This window comes from Chinchilla lanigera, unplaced genomic scaffold (assembly GCF_000276665.1).
Source record: "Chinchilla lanigera isolate Chin_1 unplaced genomic scaffold, ChiLan1.0 scaffold00042, whole genome shotgun sequence".
NCBI lineage: Eukaryota > Metazoa > Chordata > Mammalia > Rodentia > Chinchillidae > Chinchilla > Chinchilla lanigera.
The window spans coordinates 10631405-10651049 of record NW_004955443.1 but is presented as its reverse complement, the minus strand read 5'-3'; the positions used below and the strand labels follow the sequence as shown (position 1 = coordinate 10651049).

Genomic DNA, 19645 nt, shown 5'->3' with positions numbered 1-19645 from the left:
TAAGATTCATTCATATCCTTGTTAAAATTGGTATTTGTGAAGTGTGATAAAAATAGGGTAAGTGCTGTTTATTGTCATCTGACAGAAAAGCAGTCTCAAAAAAAATTTTTGTGCCCTCATCTACGTTACTGTGCGCCTGAAACCACGCAACTTGAAGATCTTCCCCTAAGTCAGAATACGCATGGAAGGAAACATTTTGAACTGATTCAGGACACTGAGGCAGCCCTGACAGTGCAATTAAAGGTGTTCATACAAGAGGACTTTCAGCACTGCTTCAGAAAGTGGCAAGAGCCGGGTGTGGTGGTGTATGCCTGTAATCCCAGCACTCGAGGCTGAGGCACAAGGATCATTGCAAGTTCAAGACCAGCCTGGTCTACAAAGTGATGTCAAGGCCAGCCTGAACTGTATAGCAGGACTCTGTCTCAAAATAAAAGACAAAAAAAAAGTGTAGGATAAGTGTGTTCAAAGCAAGGGGGAGGATTCTGAGAGGGACTGATGGCAATGTGTCTTTTACTGTAATAATTTTTTTAAAAATCTAAACATTCACCAATTTCTCAATCTCATCTATCCATACCGATTTTTCGGTCTCCTTATCCCAGTAGTTTATGACACCCAAAAGCTGACATCCCCACCCATAATTATGTAATTGTTTATTGTTCCTTTGGTTTTCTCACTTACTAATTCATATATTCTGAAGCTTAATTATTAGGTACATATATATTTAAGATTAGTATATCTTTTTCAAAACTGACACTTTTATTACTAGAAAATGTCTCACATTTTCTCTGACAATAAGGCTTGCCCTGAAATCTACTGATACACAATTAATATGGCTGCTCCAACATACATATGATCTGTATGGTATTTCTCTTTTTTTCTTGTAAACAGTCTGTCTTTATATTTAAAGTACATTTCTTTGCACAGATATATACTGTGTCCCACTTTTAAAAATATATTGTGCCAATCTCGCCTTGTAACTAAAAATACAGAGGGTGCTTTAAAGAAAAACTTATTACAGTAAAAGACACTGCCAAGAATGATGGGATAAGTGTGTTCCAATTGAGGGAAAGTATTTTTGTATTTAGAAAACTCTGAGATTGGTGAATGGCAATATGTCTTTTAGTATATCAAAAGTTTTTATTTATACCACATTTCTTAATCATTCCATAGCTTCAGCACACTAATATTTAATGCCATGGGCTATGAGTACCTGCAGATAAAGTCAAGGCTATCTTAAGACTTACCTTATTTGCTTTTCCTCTCTGGATAAACACAATTCTGAAAGCTTGTAAGTACGAAGTCTGAAACGAGTTGTTTCATATATTTTTTCAAGTTTTCTCAGTTCTTTAATTGGGGGGGTCATGGACCATCCCAGTTATCCATTTTTGCCCAGAAATGAGACTCCAGTACACTGTACTTAGCACTGAGCCCATATATTATCTGCATTTCAGTTTAGAGAGGAAGTATTTTGTTTTACTCCCTCTGACAAGAAATTGAAGCACAGAGATGAAATTTTAGTTAAAAAGATAAATATCTACTATTAAGAAAATATGTAGATACACAGACTGTGTCCCAGGAATAATGAAGGAGGAGATATTACTATAGTTAATTCTGAAGACAGGAGTTCAGTAAATAGTCCCAAAAATTTAAGATAAGTTCCATTTTTTTATTCATCTCTACATGGTATCAGAGACAAGCAGGAGAGGTGTGACAGTCCTGTTACAAATCTGCTCCAAGCCTTTATTGGTGCTCCTCTGACTACAGAATGAAAACAAACTCTTACTTTCGACAGTAACTTTTAATATGTTTTAACTTTTAAAAAATAAGTCCTCTATGCCCTCATAAAATGCTTATAATTATCCCTGGAACAAGTTAAATTGTGAATTAACTCTGATGAAAATGTAATATGGTATCTATTGATCTTTCCAAGCCCTCTGGCTCACGCTTTATCTTTAAGCTCTAAAGCTAAGGCCAACCTGGATGGCAAAGGTTCATGCTGCTTCTTGAACCAACGATTTCTACCTTTTAGAATACCTGGTCTCTCCACCCCTTCATTTCTTCCTACTGAAGTCCCACCTCCAGTTCTAGACCAAGTTAAACATACTCCTCTTCAATAATAACAAAAAATCCTGATCTCATATCTTGATGAGACCTTTTCATTCTTTTGTGTAATTTTCTTCATAACCTGGTATATAGAGATATGTTGAATTAAATCAAACAATCTTTGAACCTAATAATATATACAAATAATATGAATCCTTTTTGTTAAAGTTCTATACATTCTTTTCCTTATAATTTTCTTTAAAATCACTTTATAAGTTTGTCTAGTCCTTTTGTGGTGAGAGGTGAGAATCTCTTGTTTGCCTTGGCAACACTCAGATTAAACCATCTCTAAGAATTAAATCATCAGAAAGTTACAAAAGCAGTCAAGCTGATATTGTGAGCAATTGGCTACTGTTTAATTTGCAATTATATGCATGATTTAGAAACTACTTTAAAATAATTCCACCTCAGGAGCATTGCTAACGGATCAGCTCCTATTAAACAGAATTCAAAGGAGGATAAAAAGTCATATGGAATAAGGTGATACAATAGAAAGACTCATAGAAAAGTAGTGTCTTCCATAATTGTGGAATAGCTTGATAAAATGATGTTTACTCCCCAACATTAGCTTCCTTACGTCTAGACTTTGCAATTAAAACTGAAATGCAGTCAGCCTTGGGAGCCAGTCAAGTGCAATGTGTTTTACTACAAGTCAACCAAAGAAACTAAAGCAAACAGACAAAACCACCACCAAAACAAACACACCGTATTTTCTATTTCTGATAACATTGCTGAGTTATTTGTGACTATATTTGTTATAAGACTCACCTTCTTAACAAAAGCTTAATAATAGGTGTGAGCTAAGGAACGTGGTATGCAGGTATGGAATGGGAAAGTGGTGCACACAGTAGCTTATTATTAGAAAGAGACACATGGAGAGTGTGAGTGAAATCGCAGAAATAGTTTTCAAATTGTGAGAAATGGATGTTGGAATCCACTGAACTTTTTAGCTGAAGGGAGGATATAATCTAGTGTCCAGGAAAATCCCTACTGTCCTGCTGAGTCAGAATGATCACTAACTTACAATATTCAAATTTTTATAACAAAGAAATCCTTATTAAGGCTTAAACACAAAGCAGAGAATCTTAAGTCCCAACAACATCTTCAAATAACATGCCAGAAACCCTTAAGTGTAATCAAGAAAGCTTTATTTCCCAAAATAATTTTTTAAAGAATACAAAGGATACACTTTAAAGCGACACCATCTGCAACACCTTCTGGTTAGAGCAAAAATGCTCTGTGTGTGGAAAATATTATTGCAATATTTTTCTGTCATAAAACACTCATGCTCTGCATATAGAGAAAATTACTATGAAGACTCAAATATTTATTTAACCAGAGTATATACAGTGGATGATTCTCAATTTATGAACCTTTCCAGTTGAGGAAATTCTTTCTTCTTGCCTTTAACATATATATATATGTATGTATATATATGTATATATATATTCTTTTAGCACTTTAATCAAATGTACACAAGAATAGAGAAAAAATATGAAATTGTTTCACTAAATTTATTAAATTCTTGTTCAAGCTAATACTAACAAAAAATAAAGATTAAAATCTATAGCTGGTTGGTTTCTCTTTCACTTATTCACACTATCTCTGTATGCGATCAACATGAATAATTGGAAGTTGTTTTATTTTCAAAAGCCACAGTTTTATCTGTCATTGATAAGTCTACTGTAATCTACTTTAGCTTACAGTCATTATTTCCCAAGGGCCTAAGGACAGATGAAGACAGAGCAGTGCAATGAAATTTGATTATTTTGGTATGGTACGGAAACAGCTCTTTCATGATCACAGCTACAATTAACCAGTGGTGTTTGTGTACTTGAAGAGAAGTACACGTTCCCTCCTCCAGTAAATGACTGCACATTCAGAGCCACCCAGGTCAAGGGCTCTCGAATCATCTTTATCTCCTATTCACAAAGAACCCGTAAACTATCAAACTAGCATCTCCCAAAAATCCCTTACCAGATTCAGAGAGCTACCAATGTCTAACACCATCCATCAATTCCTCTTTACATGATGTTACAGCTGACTCTGTCTCCATCTTATCCTTTTTTTTATTCCTTCAATATCTCCCATTTCAGGTATCTGTAAACATGCAAAAGTCCAAGCTACCTTAAAGCACACTGTACATGCATTCACTTTCTGGGTCCAGTATCTTACCTCACTAGTCCTATTAACCTGCAGACATGCTCCACACACTGTTCTCACCAGCTGTTCTTACTTTTAGGCAGTTTCCAACCTGAATCTGATAAATACCTATGTGATTACTTTCACTCTCCTTGAAGTAACTAGATGGACTCCATCATAACACTTCTTTATGGCCCGAGGAGCTATAGGCTTAACACACACACACACACACACACACACACACACACACACACACAGTGTGAAGGACATACCATATTTAGGGTTTTGTTAGCCACTCTCTGATGTTTACACAATGATGAAATTGCCTACTGATGCATTTCTTAAAACATACATCCCTGCTGCTATGCAATGCACAGCCTTACTCTTCCGGGGCTTTGGGAGGCCACTCTCTGTTGGTTTCCTGCCTGGGTCACTGGCTTAACAGGCAGCAACTCCTCCTTGCCAACTCCCTCCTGCATCAAAATAATATGCAATCATCAAGTCTCCAACACATTACTTTTTCCCTTCTCACAATACAGACTTTAAAAAGAATTTTACCTTCTTCCTTCTATGTGCTTGTAATTCCAGAATCTATATCTCCACCCCATTAACTTTTTGCAAATATCCAATTCTTAGAAATAACCTTCTCCTAGCAATTTCTCTGCAGTCGTCTTTAAAGCACTTCATATTAAGTATGGCTAAAACTAAACATCATCTTCCAAGCTCCACCTCAAATCTGCTCCTTTTCCACTATTCCCTGCTTGAAGTTATGTATTTGCATAATACATACATATGTATATATGTGCGCATAAATAGTATGTGCATAAATTTAAAAAGTAAATGCAGGACCTTACTCAAACCACACAAGGTGCCACTTCCTGGGAACACTGAAAGTTGTTCTGTCAGGGTTTAGAACCTGCTATATTCACCATCTATTGGACTGATTCTTTACTTGATTCACATTATTTACCTCGATTCAATTATTTACCTTGATTCACATTTATTCCACCTTTAAGTAGGTGGAAACTATATGTACATTTCTACCATTAATGAAAGTTTTATAGTGAACATTTCATTTTTAATAAATGGATAATCTTAAATACTAGTAGTTTATGTTTTACAACCAGATTCTTGGTTATCTACTATTTGTTGATCTGATTCTTAAGAATGACCTACGCAAACATATTAGTAAATTAACATCCACCACTTGTTTTTGAAACAAAAAACTTTAAAGTCATTGAATTTAATGTACTCTGATTTCAAAAAAGTAAATCTTTCTGGGCATGGTGGCACATACCTGCATTCCCAGCACCTGGGAGAGGCGGAGGCAGGAGCACTGCCTAGAGCTTGAGGTCCGCCTGGGTTACACAGTGACTTCAAGACCAGCCTGAACTACATGGTGAGATCTTATCTCAAAACACCAAAACCAAACAAAAAAATAAATAAATAAAGTAATTTTCAACACCATATGGGGACTGGAAGGCTGTTTAAATACTTAAAAATACTGCCTGACAAACAGTAAATTTTATGCACTGTCATCATTGTCACTAATAACATCAAGTTACTTCTGATTTAGAGAAAGCAGAAAAGTAAACTACAGCAAGTGTGCAGTGAACACATGCTTTTAACTGTTTTCTGTGACAGGACTGCTATCCAGGGAGATTTAAGGGAATACTCTGCTAATATTTATTCCCCACATTTCTTTGCTTTCATTCTGGCTCCTTCCTTACGCTTCTCTTTCAAAAACAAAACAACCACCACCAAAAAACACTTTCAAATGAACTTGCTAGTACCATATAGATTTTAAAAAGTTTTTAAGTTATTATAAAAACACAACATGATTATTATTTAGGAATCAGATTAGTTATCCAGTATTCCAGGAACTTGGAAAGTAACTATTACACATGGATTTCACCCGCAAGCCCTACAGTCCAGAAAAACATCAATACATACAAAATACCAAAACATGTAGTCTTCTGGATCCCGTATCTTTCAGTAATGAGGGAATACCTGCCACATACAGTAAGCACTAAATAAAATCCATCAAGCTGAACAATTCTTTTAAGTCATGTTTACTAACTTCTCAATTAAAGCCTATGTACCACTGGTCACAACCTTCATAGGCTAAAAATGGTAGAAAAGCAACTTGGCTATAGTAATCTGAGAAGTAATAAAAAAATGACAAAATAAATTGGACCATCAAGTTGATACTTGGCCATTTAAGAGCATGAGTTCTGTAAGCACAGATGCCACATCTGCATTGTGAATTTTTTTCCTGTCAAGGAAGTAGCAAGCAGCAAGCCTTCCACAAATATCAACAGACAACTACAAACATTGTACTATAATGCCATTCTGATACCTATGCATACACAATACTGCCTTTCTGAAAATATAATTAAAAGCACTCTGGTAGTTTAATGAAACCATCTTGTTATATAAAAACCAGAATTTAAAGCATCACTAACCATCATAATCCAAGAAATAAGTACAAATGAAAAGTCCTAATTGTGCTTGTAAGTTCAAAACAACTCACTTTAACAGAAACATCTAATTGGCACTGTGCTTTGCTCTCTAACGCTGTTGAAGTTTTATGAAGACGGGTTCAAACAACTGTGGAAAGCCATTACTTCTTGTCCCTAACAAGAAAAATAAAGACAAAGGCTAATTTCCCTGTATTTTTATATCATGTGTGTATATATTTTAAAAAGTTATCCAGAGCTACAAAGCTCTGTCCTAAAACACTGTAATGAGACTTTTTTGTTTTACCAAAATGGTAAGAAAAGGAAAAAAAAAAAAACAATTTATTCAAGAAACAGTGCCTCTTTAATTGTTCTGATATGTCCACGGCTGCTCACTGTTAGGTTATTTTCCTGATCATCCTCTCTTCTTGTCCTTTAAATACCGGAGGTCTTTGGCTACATTAAAGCTCTCTTTCCCTACTACACTCATTATCTTCAGTGCACCCATCCAATTCTTTGGCTAAATAATGGTGCTTGCTGATGCGGGCCACATTTCTAGTTCCAGGTGTAGCCATTTCACTGAATTCACAATCTGCATATCTAACTGCTACCCATCACTTCTCTTTGCTGTCAAACAGATGCTTCCAAAAATACTGTTCCCGAAGAGAAATTCTTGATTTACTGTCCTAAACTTATTGATTCTACCACTATTCTTCATGTACTTGTTATCTGAAAAAAACAACACAATCCTTCATAAAATTATTCAGGCCCCAAACTTGGGGCCCATACTTAATCCTACACTGATCTAATTCATCAACAGATCCCGATGACTTTTTTTTTCTTTTACAGTAGATGCAAGCCCTCCTCACCACTATTTCTCAGGTCACCCAACTGTTCACTGGCCTCTGTTTAAACCCTTACAACTAGACCTCCAGGTTGACTCCTGTCTTAAAAACACATTCATCTGGATTCAGAGTAATCTTTAAAAACACAAATGAGATCACTAAACTTCCCAGCTTTCAACCTGAGCAGCTTCCCATCAAATTTAGAATCAAACTGAAGTATGTACACATCATGACCTCTAAAGGCCTCTGTGATCTAGCCTGGGATACCCCTGAGATCATTTCCTCCCATCTGATACAGCACATTCTCTGAAGACCTTGCACATTTGAAGCACAAAACTCTCTCAGGGTCTTCAGCTACCGTTGACCTCATGGCTCAACCATAGCATCTGAATAGCTGCAGAGTTTGCTTCTTCACTTTATGCAGGTATTTTATTAAAGATTCCTTTGTTTGTCATCCTAGCTAAAACAGACTACTGTGCCAGGCACTCTATATTTCGCTTGTTTTTCATTTCTAGGATTTAAACTGATGCACAAATATAACATAATTACTTTTTGTCCATATCTTCACGAGGGCAAGGAAATTGTATTTTATTCACTGTATCCCCAATAACGATGAGAGACCTAAAGTACAGTAAATTAATAGTTCCTGAAAAACTGAATGACTTCAAGAAATAAAGTTCTAGCTACGTATCACCTATGTGCACAGATGAACTCAAGGTATTATTTACATGTATTATACCTACACTGAAAGTAAGTTTAGAACTATCAAACTACTTGAGCATAAATGTCTCAAAGAAATTTAGCTCTATAGAAAATTACAAATACTGATTGTCGTTTGTGATTAAAAAAAGTATAAAAATATGCAGACTTCATCAGTATAATCTTTCTACAAAGAAAGTTCATAGTTATATAATTCAGAAAATTCTTCCAAAAGTGTAAAATATTGGCTTCTTTTTTAAGAAAACAACCCAAATACTGTATCTCATTCCCCAGATTTGTTGAGATAAAAGATTAAAAAGCAGAAAGGCACTTACCTCCCTTTTTCTACCAGGAATAAGACATCCAGCTTTTCCCCATTTTGAACCATTGTGCTGGTTGCTGAAGGGATTTTTAAAAAAAGCATAAAGGTACTTTTTAAATGTTATTGAGAAAGACACAGCTATCACTACTACTTAGATGTAAATTCAGCCATAAACTATTATAACTTGATATAAAAGCTAACATTATTGTACCCAGTATAGAATTATACCCGAAAGGGGGTTAGAAAACACATCTTACTTAGCTCTTGCAGTCGTCTTAAATGCATTCTATCTTCTTGAGCTTCTTGCATGTGAAGGCAAAAACGCAAACTAGATTTATCCATAGCAAACCAGCCTTTCCTCCACTGATCCAGGGCATGGCAGTCTTTGTAGAAGAGTTGACCGATCAGATCATAATCAGCTTCTGTTAAGTTTTCAGCAACAAAGGGAACAAAATGCTGTTAAAACAAATACAGAAAAATAATAAAGACAGTGAAACTTGGAAACTCCTTCCCTATCTATAGATATGACAAAAGTTAAAAAAAATCTTACTTCTTCTATCTTAAAGATTCATATGTAAACCAAAATTCAAACCATTTTATTTAAAGTTGTATTGGTCTTAAAATTGAACAGCTAAAATTAATCTTCAAATAGCAGTATCTTAAGCCATTCTTTCTTGCTATATATAGATTTTAAAAAGTGAGACATTTTCTTTGTGGATTTGTGATATTTTTTAAAATGTCAATTTTCCACGCTTTTGTCCACTCATATCTTTTATTGAATCTGAGAATGATTTTCCTAAGGTGCTAAGTTAGTTTCTTGTCTGTCTCAGGCACCAGAAAGGTGGCTTTTAACCTCCTTTGACTGTAGTCTTTGGAAATCTATTAAGTATGGAGCTTATTCCCTGAATCTTATTTAAAACTCCCTGGACTCCGGAAGCTCAAGTACAGACTTCAAGTTAAGTATCATTTCTTGACTAATGCAATATAATATTTAAATACCTTGGCTATAGTCTCCGTCCATTTTCTTTGAGCTTGAGATGTTTCAGCTCCAAATAAAAACACACGCTCTGAAGGTAAGTAGATCTCAAAGATAAAAACAGGCCTATAGCACCCACGAATAAAAAAATATCATCAGTTATTCTTGGCTCTTGTGAGAACAACACAAATGTCAAGGTTTTAATTAAATTCCTTTTAAGAATGGGATAATGTTGTAAAGTCAACCTATTTATAACATTATTCTGTTCTGTAGTTTTTTTTTAAAGAAGCTACATGGAATACACTGGATAAGACAGAAGGAACATTTTTCTGATTAATCCCTCTCCACCATGGCTTTGTTGATGCCCTGGACACTCACCAGTAGACCGGCTTAATAAGGATTCTACGCGGTGCCCACTTTCTTATTACTATAAATGCTCAAAAAACTGACCAAACTGCTTTTAATCCTGTTCTTATCTCACTTCACAGGTCCTCCATCCATCATTTCATCTGCTGACACAATTGCACATTTTCACTATAGAAAATGTAAGAGTAACATCTTATGTCTTGAATCCTTCCTTGATCTCCTCACCTTCAGCTCCAACTCTTTCCTGGTACAGACTAAATGTGTGTCCTACCGCTTCTAAACATCGAGAAATACTGTATACCAAATCTGATGTATCTCTTGGCATGTCCCAACTTAAAGGCACTGCCACCAACTTCATCAACAGCCCCAAACCTTGAAGTTTAACTTACTATTCCCTGAACACCAACTCTGCACTCAGTACAATACTTTAATCTCGTCACCTCAACCTTAGGTTCTCTTAGTCCTCCTGCCCCCCTTTAATCATCTTTTCCTCTAAATTCTTGGAAGTTATGAGTTTTCTTCCTCCAATCTCTTATTTACCACTTCTGCTAGTTCTCTTCAGATACAGATCTGCATAATTGTTCAGTGTCTACATTACAATACAGAGTTCAAATTCTATAGCAGACAACAGCAATTCCGAATTGGGCTATGGAGGGGCTGGGGATTTAGCTCAGTGGCAAAGCACCTGCCTGGCAAGCGCAAGGTCGTGAGTTCGGTTCCCAGTACTGGAGAAAAACCAAAAAAAATGAATTGGGCTATAGAATTATTTTGTAATCTCTTATTATTAAACATGCGAATCTACTTGTATCAATCGCATTTTATCAGAATTTTTTACTTTCAATATGTTCATATGCTGCCATAAAGTAATATTAATTCTTTTAAGCTGTATCTTATTAAGTAAACAACTTAATAGATAGAAGGCACTTGTTTTCACATCCCATGGCAAACCACATTAAACTGATTATTCATTTAGAATACAAGCACTATTTAGATCAAAATGAAAGCAAATCAGCTTTCATAATTAGCTTTGTAAATATCAAAATCTACTTAGATTTACCAGAAAGCAAGTCATCTCAACTAGTATATTGGTCATTATTGTTCATTACTACCTAATGTAATGCTGGTGTATACTGTTCATATATTACCCATTGTGACATAATAATGTATTATTTAATAATGACAATACAGATCACATGATTTTATATAACTAACTTCTCTACAAATCTCTTCCCTCATCTAGAAATATATTGAAATACTGTGATCCTAAAAAAATTTTGGTTTAGATTTTTCTTCCAATTTTTACTTTTTACTAGTACATGTTTACAGTACATAATGATCACATCCTCGTGGGGAGTTGAGACATGTACACAACGCATCTCAATACTTTTGCATTTCCCCCTCCCTTCCCTTTCACTCCCTTCTTTTCTAGATCCCCTTCCCTCTTACTGAAAGATCTATCTCCCTATCTCCTACTGATTATCTTTTAATTTGCTCTATTTATAGTTTGGGTTTCTCATATAAGACAAACCATGCAATATTTAAGCTTGTGTGTCTGAGCTATTTCACTTAACATTAAGGTCTCAAAGTACACACACTTTCCTACAAATGACTGGAATTTATCCTTCCCATGGCAGAGCAGTACTCCACTGTGTATAGATACCACATCTTCTTTATCTGTTCATCTGTTGATGGACACACAGGCTGCTTAAAGTTTTTCTATTACCAATTATGCTGCTATAAACATCAGTGTGCATGTATCACTGTAATATGATGAAGTCTTTAACTCTTTTGGGAAAATACATAGACGGGGAATATCTGGTTTAAATGGAATTTCTACTTGTATTTTCCTGAGGAATCACCATATTGATTTCCACTGCGGTTGCTGTAGTTTACATTCCCACCAACACCCTAGAAGGGTTCCTTCTTCCCTGCACCCTCACTAGCACTTGTTATTATTTGATTCTTGATGATGGCCATTCTTTCTGGAGTAAGATGGAATCTCAGTATTGTTTTAATTTGCCTTCTCTAATAGCCAAGACAATGAACATTCTTTCATGTATTCATTAGCCCACTGTGCCTTTCTGAGAAATGTGTATTCATTTCAGTGTCCACTTAGATTTTAATATTTATAGTTTTTCATTTAATTATATTGCAAAATGTAGGATCTTACATGCTTTCTAAAACTCTTCACAGAATCCATTTAAACTATTAAGTATCTCAAACATATTACATAAATAATATTTAATCTTTTAACTGCAATTTCTTTGGGCTATCAAAATGCCAAATAGATCTTTAAGAAACTGAGCATTGAATATGGTATTGAATATATTTGATATGTTTTTATTTTAATATGAGCCAGTCAGCACTGAATACTTTTTCTCATCTGTTTTAACCATGATACTCATTAATCAAATATATAAATGTTATCATTAGTCTACTATTTAAAATGATGCCTAAATCATAAAAGTCGAAGTGCTACAATAATTACTGGTATGTAATAAATCTCCTGAGGATTGCATGCAAACATGTTGCCTTTCATTTTACTTACCATATTTTAATTCTCCACTTTTTAGGGACTTTCCTAAGGAACTTTTAGACAGTATAAGATGAATAGGCTTCAAGATACCATTAAATCCTTTACAGGGAAAAACTGAAGACATGAAATGTTAACAAAATCCGCTTTACCTGGTATGGTAACTGTCTGTGAATACCTTTCCATTCCTAGCTGTTTAATGGTAGACCTACCCGGTATTTAAATAGAAGTCTTCTTTGTGTATGGCCAGGCAGATCACTTCACTAATGTTAATGGTGCCATTGGGTGTAGTAGACTTATCATTTTCATAGTAACTCAAGAAGCCTCCTTCCAAAACACACCACTTTTTATTTGTCTCTATAAATAAAAGCAAAACAATGATTTTTTTTAAAAAATGAGCTACAACTTAAGTCTACCTTCTAAAAACTGCACGGCTTTAAATTTTGAGTACATTCAAATAAATAAATTTTCAATTCTGGTTAAAGCGCATGACAGTGCTGCACAGAATATAAGGCCATCACACTTTCTGTTCTCAAACAATTTATAATTTTATAGCCAGGAATATCCCAGACAAAAATGGTTAACGAACACAGAAGTGAGCAGCTCCATCAAACAGTTGTTGCAAAATAATTCTAAAACTTCAAAGACTAATATCTGTAGAGAGTAAGAGGGGAAGAAAAGTAGCATAAAAAGTAAAACTATACCTATTGATTAGCTAGGTATGCAAAGGAAGAAGCAGTCAAGACCTGCAGTGTCTTTCATGTTTTGTTCAGGGCAAATAAAATGCAGCCTGTTCCGGGTCACCACGTTATAGCACGCAGGCCAACCCAGACCATCACCTGTTTTTGTAAATACAGTTTATTGGAACACAGCCCTATGCACTTGTTTATGGACTGTCTATGGCTATTTTGCTTCTAGAAAAGCATAGCTGGGGTGGCCCACAAAATCTAAACATTACTATCAGGCTCTTTTAACATAAGTTTGCTGATTGGTGATCTGATAGGTGAAAGGTTTTCAGCAGTGGAATATAACCAGATCTGACTTTTACACATTCTGCTTACAGTGAAAAATGTATTTGAGAGAGTGAAGCCCAAAGGCGGGGAGACAGTATACAGCAGTACTGGGGATTGAACTACAATCTGGCACATGCTAGGCAAGCGCTCTCCCACTGAGCTACAACCCTATCTGCATTAAATAATACTATGAAGGAAAAATTGCTTAGAAATTTCAGTTTCCCTAGATAAAAGGAATTATTTTTGAATTATCACTTCACTATCCTATTTTAGTGCTCCAAAAGCTGGTATAACTCAATTTGTAAGTTAATGCAAAGAATGAAATTATATAAGCAGCATTCATTTTTAATCTGAAATACACATGAGATCTATAAACATTAAGGCCAAGAGAGTCTATATATTAGATATATGAATAAAATCTACAGAGTAGATAATTTGCTATTTCTGGTCACTCTACAGTGGTTATTTTTCTTTGCAAAAAGTATATACTCAGATACCAGGGGTGAAAAGGGTCATGTCTACAACTTCCTTGGAGTGATTCTAAACATAAGGGTGCACAGATAAAATATGAGAGAAAAAAAGACAGATATATACACAAATACGTATGTGTATATGTATGAGTTGTGTACATAAGCATATCCACAGAAAAAAATTAGGATAAAGCTATTATAAATACTGGTAATTGGATTATCAAGGTATATGGAAGTTCTTCCCTACACTTGCAACTTTCTGTATCAAATCAATTCAAAAAATTTAAAACTTAAAAGAAAAAATAAACTCACTGACTTTTAGAATCATTAGAATCTTAGGTGGAAGTGGGGGCAAGCAAAAAAAAAAAAAGGCAAGACAATGTATCACTAGAAGAAACACTCAAAAGATAGAAATTCTAAGAAGTATAGAATCCCCATATTCTAAAAAATATATTGCCAAAGGGCAAGGAGAACTATAACTAGCAGAAGCACCCAGCACAAAGAAATCCTCTACGGGGAGAGGAAAAGAAGGCTACCAGAGATCCATCAGTTTCAAGTGGAAAGTGATGTGTTATTCCAGGGCCCTCAAATCCTGAGTCACAGAATTTATGCTGAACTATTATATAAAGAAATCATGAAAGCCCCTAGTTTTTAAATAAATAATCATCGCTTACTTCTAAGATATATAAAAAGGACATTGTACTAATCAAAAGTAATGATGAAATAGTTTCAAAATAAGACAGTCTGATGACCAAAATAATATTCATGAAAACTAAAAGGGAAACGCACAATATTCAATACACAAATAAACCCTGGCACCGAATGGAGTTCTACCCGATGCTGCTGCTATCAGTCTGTAATGCCATGAAGGGGGAGATGCCATTGCAATGGCAGCTGTCACGTGGTCCCTCTGTGGCACTCAAGGAAGGAGTCACCCGTGGACTGGAGTGATCAGAAAGCACTTTACCAAAAAAAGCAGTTTTTGCAATAGGCCTTTATTACTGGGAAGGCACATTTCTAAAAGAAATGCACTCAAAGCTACAATCATTTTATAATTTTGACAAAGAACGGTGTGAGGAAAGTCTGAGCAGGGGGAAAATGTAAAATACTATTTGGCTGGACAATCAGATTACACGAGAAGGCAGGAAACAGGACACAAGACTGCAGCTTCGAGGCACAGGCCAGGCCCATAGAGTCTCCAGTGACAAGTGCTAGGGAGCTTGTGCCTCTTGCGGTAGACAAGTGGGAGACATCTGAAGGCCTTATGAATGACGCATAAACTAAACCTGAATGCAGAACCTAATTATGGAAATTCTAATAGGAAACAAATGACAGATCTCTTTTAAAAAGGTGCACACAAACTCATTTTAAGATAGGAACGTGGGCTGGAAGAGATTTAGTCCTTTAGCACTATCCTTTCTTTAAGCATGTCTTCGCTTTATATTCCTAAGGGAAGTGGGCCAAAGGTCAGACAAGGCGGGCAGAGTTATTACCTTGGAGGACTTACAATAACAAAGCTGTGGTAAAAAGTCTTGATATTCCTATTGATTTGGGAAGCATTAAGAAGTTTTCCCAAAATTATGTTGAACAATATTGCTCTGTTTAGGCCAATTTAGATGTGCCCTCTTGATTTTAGGAAACGTCAGTACCCTCCAGGAAACCCTCTCAGTGGCACAAGTCTTACTGTTAGTTTCTAGAACATGTCAAACAATATAAACTTAGGGCCACAGAATGGGTGGCTGTCAGGTCTCAGCAGTTTGATAGGAGCCTGGTTAGGAGATGTAAGTAAAGTGGATGAAATGATCAGAGAGATTATTTCTATTAATTTGTAATATTTAGACTGGAACGGGAAAGGGAATGTAAGATTTACCCCAAAGCAGGTGAAGAACTACAGAAGCTACCTTTCTAAATGCTCGAAGGGTCTGGATACTCTACTTAGGCACCTTGTCAGCTACAGCTGTTACACACAAAAACCAACTGAAAGCCAGAAGTAGCTGTATTCACATGTAATCCATCGACGGTCCCTTCTGCTTGGTGCTACGGTCATCCCAATATATTTACGTGGTATGTACCATGCTACATATCTTATATGTCTTAATTCACTGAATCCTCAGAATAACCTTATTGGGTCAGTTCCATTATTATACCACTTCCATGTACTCTTTCCACAGACATTTAAGATTTCATTGACTTTCTTAAAGTCACCCAGGTGTTTAGTATCCAAGCAGGAGCATAACCCAGGCAGACGAATTCTGCAAGCTACTGTCTTAACCACTGCAAGACAACCGCATGTCTGTTCCATGTTTGAATCACCTAAATCCATTTTTAAATGTACTGGGTAGAGAGGAAGTCACATCTTCTAATATACATGTGCACAATAGATCTGCAGTACATAAGGTAAAACTATTATTTTTAGAATCACAAAGGTGTCTCCTAATGAAGAATTTCCTAAATTGAGGAAATTTAGGATTCACTGAAATCACGAGTGAGTACACATCCAGATGTGTTTTTAGCTAAATAAATATGTTTCAGCCTTGAAAAAAACATATTTTAAAATTATATAACCGAAGTTTTTATAGAACAAAGGATTTTCAAGAATTGTCAATGCTAATCTAGGAAATTAAATATAAACAGATTGAAACAGAGTTTCTAGTAAACCGTATCAACCACTTTCTTTTAAGAAAGGAAACACTGTGTAAACAAATCAAAGTTAGATACCAAGGGAAAAATATGGTTGAGGAGGAAAAAAGGAAAACAAATCTAGGAGGCTATTATTCAGCTCTGTACTTAGGTTTAACAACAGCTATCAATCTTTCTTTTCATGAACACTAAACTAAGAGGAAAAAAACAAAAATACAAATCAGTCTTCATAACCGAGCTAGAAGGACTTCAGATCCTGAGAGGAAAACTGACAGTGTGAAGCTCTGCGGCTCTCGGAAGGATGCATGCATTTCACCCCCAGCCTTTGTCTTCGCTTTTAATCATTTCGCTCTCTGGACTTCCTGACAAGCGCTGACGGAGTGGTGTATTCCAGGTTTTTGCCTTCCAGAGGCAAAGGTACAACCACACTATAATCTAAATCTTTCCAAATAATTCATTTTTTTCCATGAAGCTGGTATTCAATAACAGTAACATCACTGCAGAATCCTGAAAGGAGAAAAGAAACCCAGAACTCTGTCTCCTCATAGTTCTTTTCCTCCTTCATTTTTAAGTGTGCTCTTTTTGAACAAAATATTCTCTGTGTCAGAATTTATTCAGTAGTCCTCCCTTTTCCTTGGGGGAGGTACAATCCAAGACACTCCGTGAATGTCTAAAACTGTAGATAATAGTGTATATGTATGTCTGTTTGTGGGAATATATGTATAGTTGTGTGTGTATGCATATATATATATACATATACACATATGATTCCTTCCTATAAATACACAGCTATGGAAAAATTTAAACTATAAATCAGGTACAGCAAGAAAATAACAACAATAATAAAATAGAACAATTATACAACACATATTATAATACAAACTTACTCAATGTTGTATAATTTTCTATTTAATATTTTCAGGTCTCAGATGACTGCACGCAATTAAAACCCAAGCAAAACCACTAATCTGATTGAAAACTAAATATTAACATGTGACTTGCTCTCTTAACCTGCTAGTAACTGGTTTAAAAAAATGGTCACTCATTCAGCTAACATTTGCTCTGTCACCATCATTTTAGGTATCAAAGATTCGATAATCCTGGACAAGCTAGAAAAAGCCAGTGCCCCATTGAGCTGCAGAATGAAAATGAGCAGTGGAATTACAGAAGGAGGAAGAAACAAAGAAGTGCAGAAGGAATTGTCTTCATGTTGGAAGTGCCATGTGAAAATGTGCAGCATCCTATGGGCGAGAAGAACTGCCAGTGGTAGGATGCTTTAATAGGTGACAGAGAGGCCTTGCTGGCTGTGTAAATTATTGATCTCTAGTGAGTTAAAAATTCTGCCTGGGGAAAGTGCCCTCCTTTAAAAGCAAATGGCAACTCCAAAGATCCAGCTGGCATTTCCAGGAACAGATAGGAAGCCAGTATAGCTAGGCATGGGCATGCACAGAGGAAAGTCAGGAGATGAAGCGGGAAGCATGAGAAGATCTGTCCAGGTCATTTTGAGAAATAGAAATGAGAAGCTGCTGCATGAAGTTAAGCAACAGAACTACAGGGTCCAATTTGCATTACAGATTATTAGGCCTGTTTTGTAAAATTCCAGGGCAAAGCTAAGGCAGACCGAAGATCCAAGGCGATTAAAGGGAGCATACTCGGAAGGATGCATGCAAGAAGGACAGGACAGGGTACAGACAGGGGCTAGGATGATGTCTGCAGAGGTTCTATTTTAAGATGGAAACTACAGAACTTGTTGATAAATTGGATAGAGGAAAAGAGGACGAGAACCAAAATCCCTGCTAAAAGATTATTTTCAAATGAAATCATTTTTAACACGCTGTATAGCTACAACTCAGCAATTCATTTTGACATTATTTTTAGAACAATGTTCCAAATGGGAAAACAGCCCTAAAGAAATTACATACATTGTGCACCCTCTCTATCTGTGGTGCCAAATCCAAGTATTTACTCAACCATGGATATAAAATATGTGGGGAAAAAACTGTATCTGTTCTCATTACATACAGACATGCCTTGTCAATAGTCCCTAAACAATAAAGTACAAGTACATACACACTATTTCCACCGCATCAAGTAACAGGTAACTGTATTATAAACAGATATACTTTAAAGTATATGGGAAGAGGTAAGAAAGTACCACACCATTTTATACATTCTGTAAGTAGGACTTGAGCATCTATAAATCTTGATGCCCACAAGGGGCCTTAGAGTGAATATTCCGTAGATACTGAAGCACAACTGTATAGATGTAACAGTTTCGGTTTTTTATAAGAATTTTTAACCAAAAATTTATCTGTTGACTTATAAAAGATATAGGAAAATGTAATTATAAATGTTTTGACATCAATTCATTACTCAATCTAAAAAATTTGGCTTTAAGAAATATTAAAGCAATCTGATGTTTATAAATGTATGTTTAGCCTAAAAAATGCTTATAATATACATTGCAAAGTTTAAGGAAAAAAGTTCAAATTCAAAAAGTTTAAGGAAAAAAGTTCAAATCTGAAAAAAGTTTCAAATTCCCAACTTGATCTTTGTGTAAAAGTAGTAGTTGGAAGAATTAATCTGAATACTTACAAAACATTAGAGAAACTTGTAAACTTATTGATAAGTATATTACCTGCTTTATTAAATTATTTTAATAATTGTAATAGTCAATTCATAGGTTATCTGGGTACATTTAACCTCCCTGATCAGTTACCTTTCAAATAGTTAAGGAATAAACACTGGTAGGAAAAATAGAAGAATTTAAAAATCTCTATGTCATCTGTCAATTATTAGTTAAACTGAGTAAAGGCAAATAATAAAAATCAATTTGTAAATCAGAAATATTTAAGTTCAAAGATAAGAATGCTGTTTCATTCTCCTATTTTTCTGGCTGTCAAATTGTGACTAAGGCCAAAGTGTCATGGCAATCATTATAATACTAGTCGGGGGTAAAATTCTGATTCCTAGTGAACCCGTTCATTCTTCATGTGGAAATTGGTACATCACCTTTCTCGCAGAACTTTCATAAGGATTATAACTAATGCATACAAAGTACCTGAAGCAATACCCTA

General features: G+C 35.4%; 1 protein-coding gene across 5 annotated transcripts in view; it reads right to left on the bottom strand.

The window, feature by feature from the left end:
* The window catches only part of Arap2 (ArfGAP with RhoGAP domain, ankyrin repeat and PH domain 2), a 181567-nt gene that overhangs the window by 68280 nt on the left and 93642 nt on the right, over positions 1-19645 (bottom strand). For all 5 annotated transcript variants that reach the window (XM_005392016.2, XM_005392019.2, XM_005392018.2 and 2 more), the window contains exons 16-19: positions 12658-12802; positions 9570-9672; positions 8828-9026; positions 8584-8647 (exon numbers count right to left, since the gene is read on the bottom strand). In XM_005392016.2, the coding sequence (XP_005392073.1) occupies positions 8584-8647; positions 8828-9026; positions 9570-9672; positions 12658-12802 (511 nt within the window). The remainder of the gene's footprint in view (positions 1-8583; positions 8648-8827; positions 9027-9569; positions 9673-12657; positions 12803-19645) is intronic.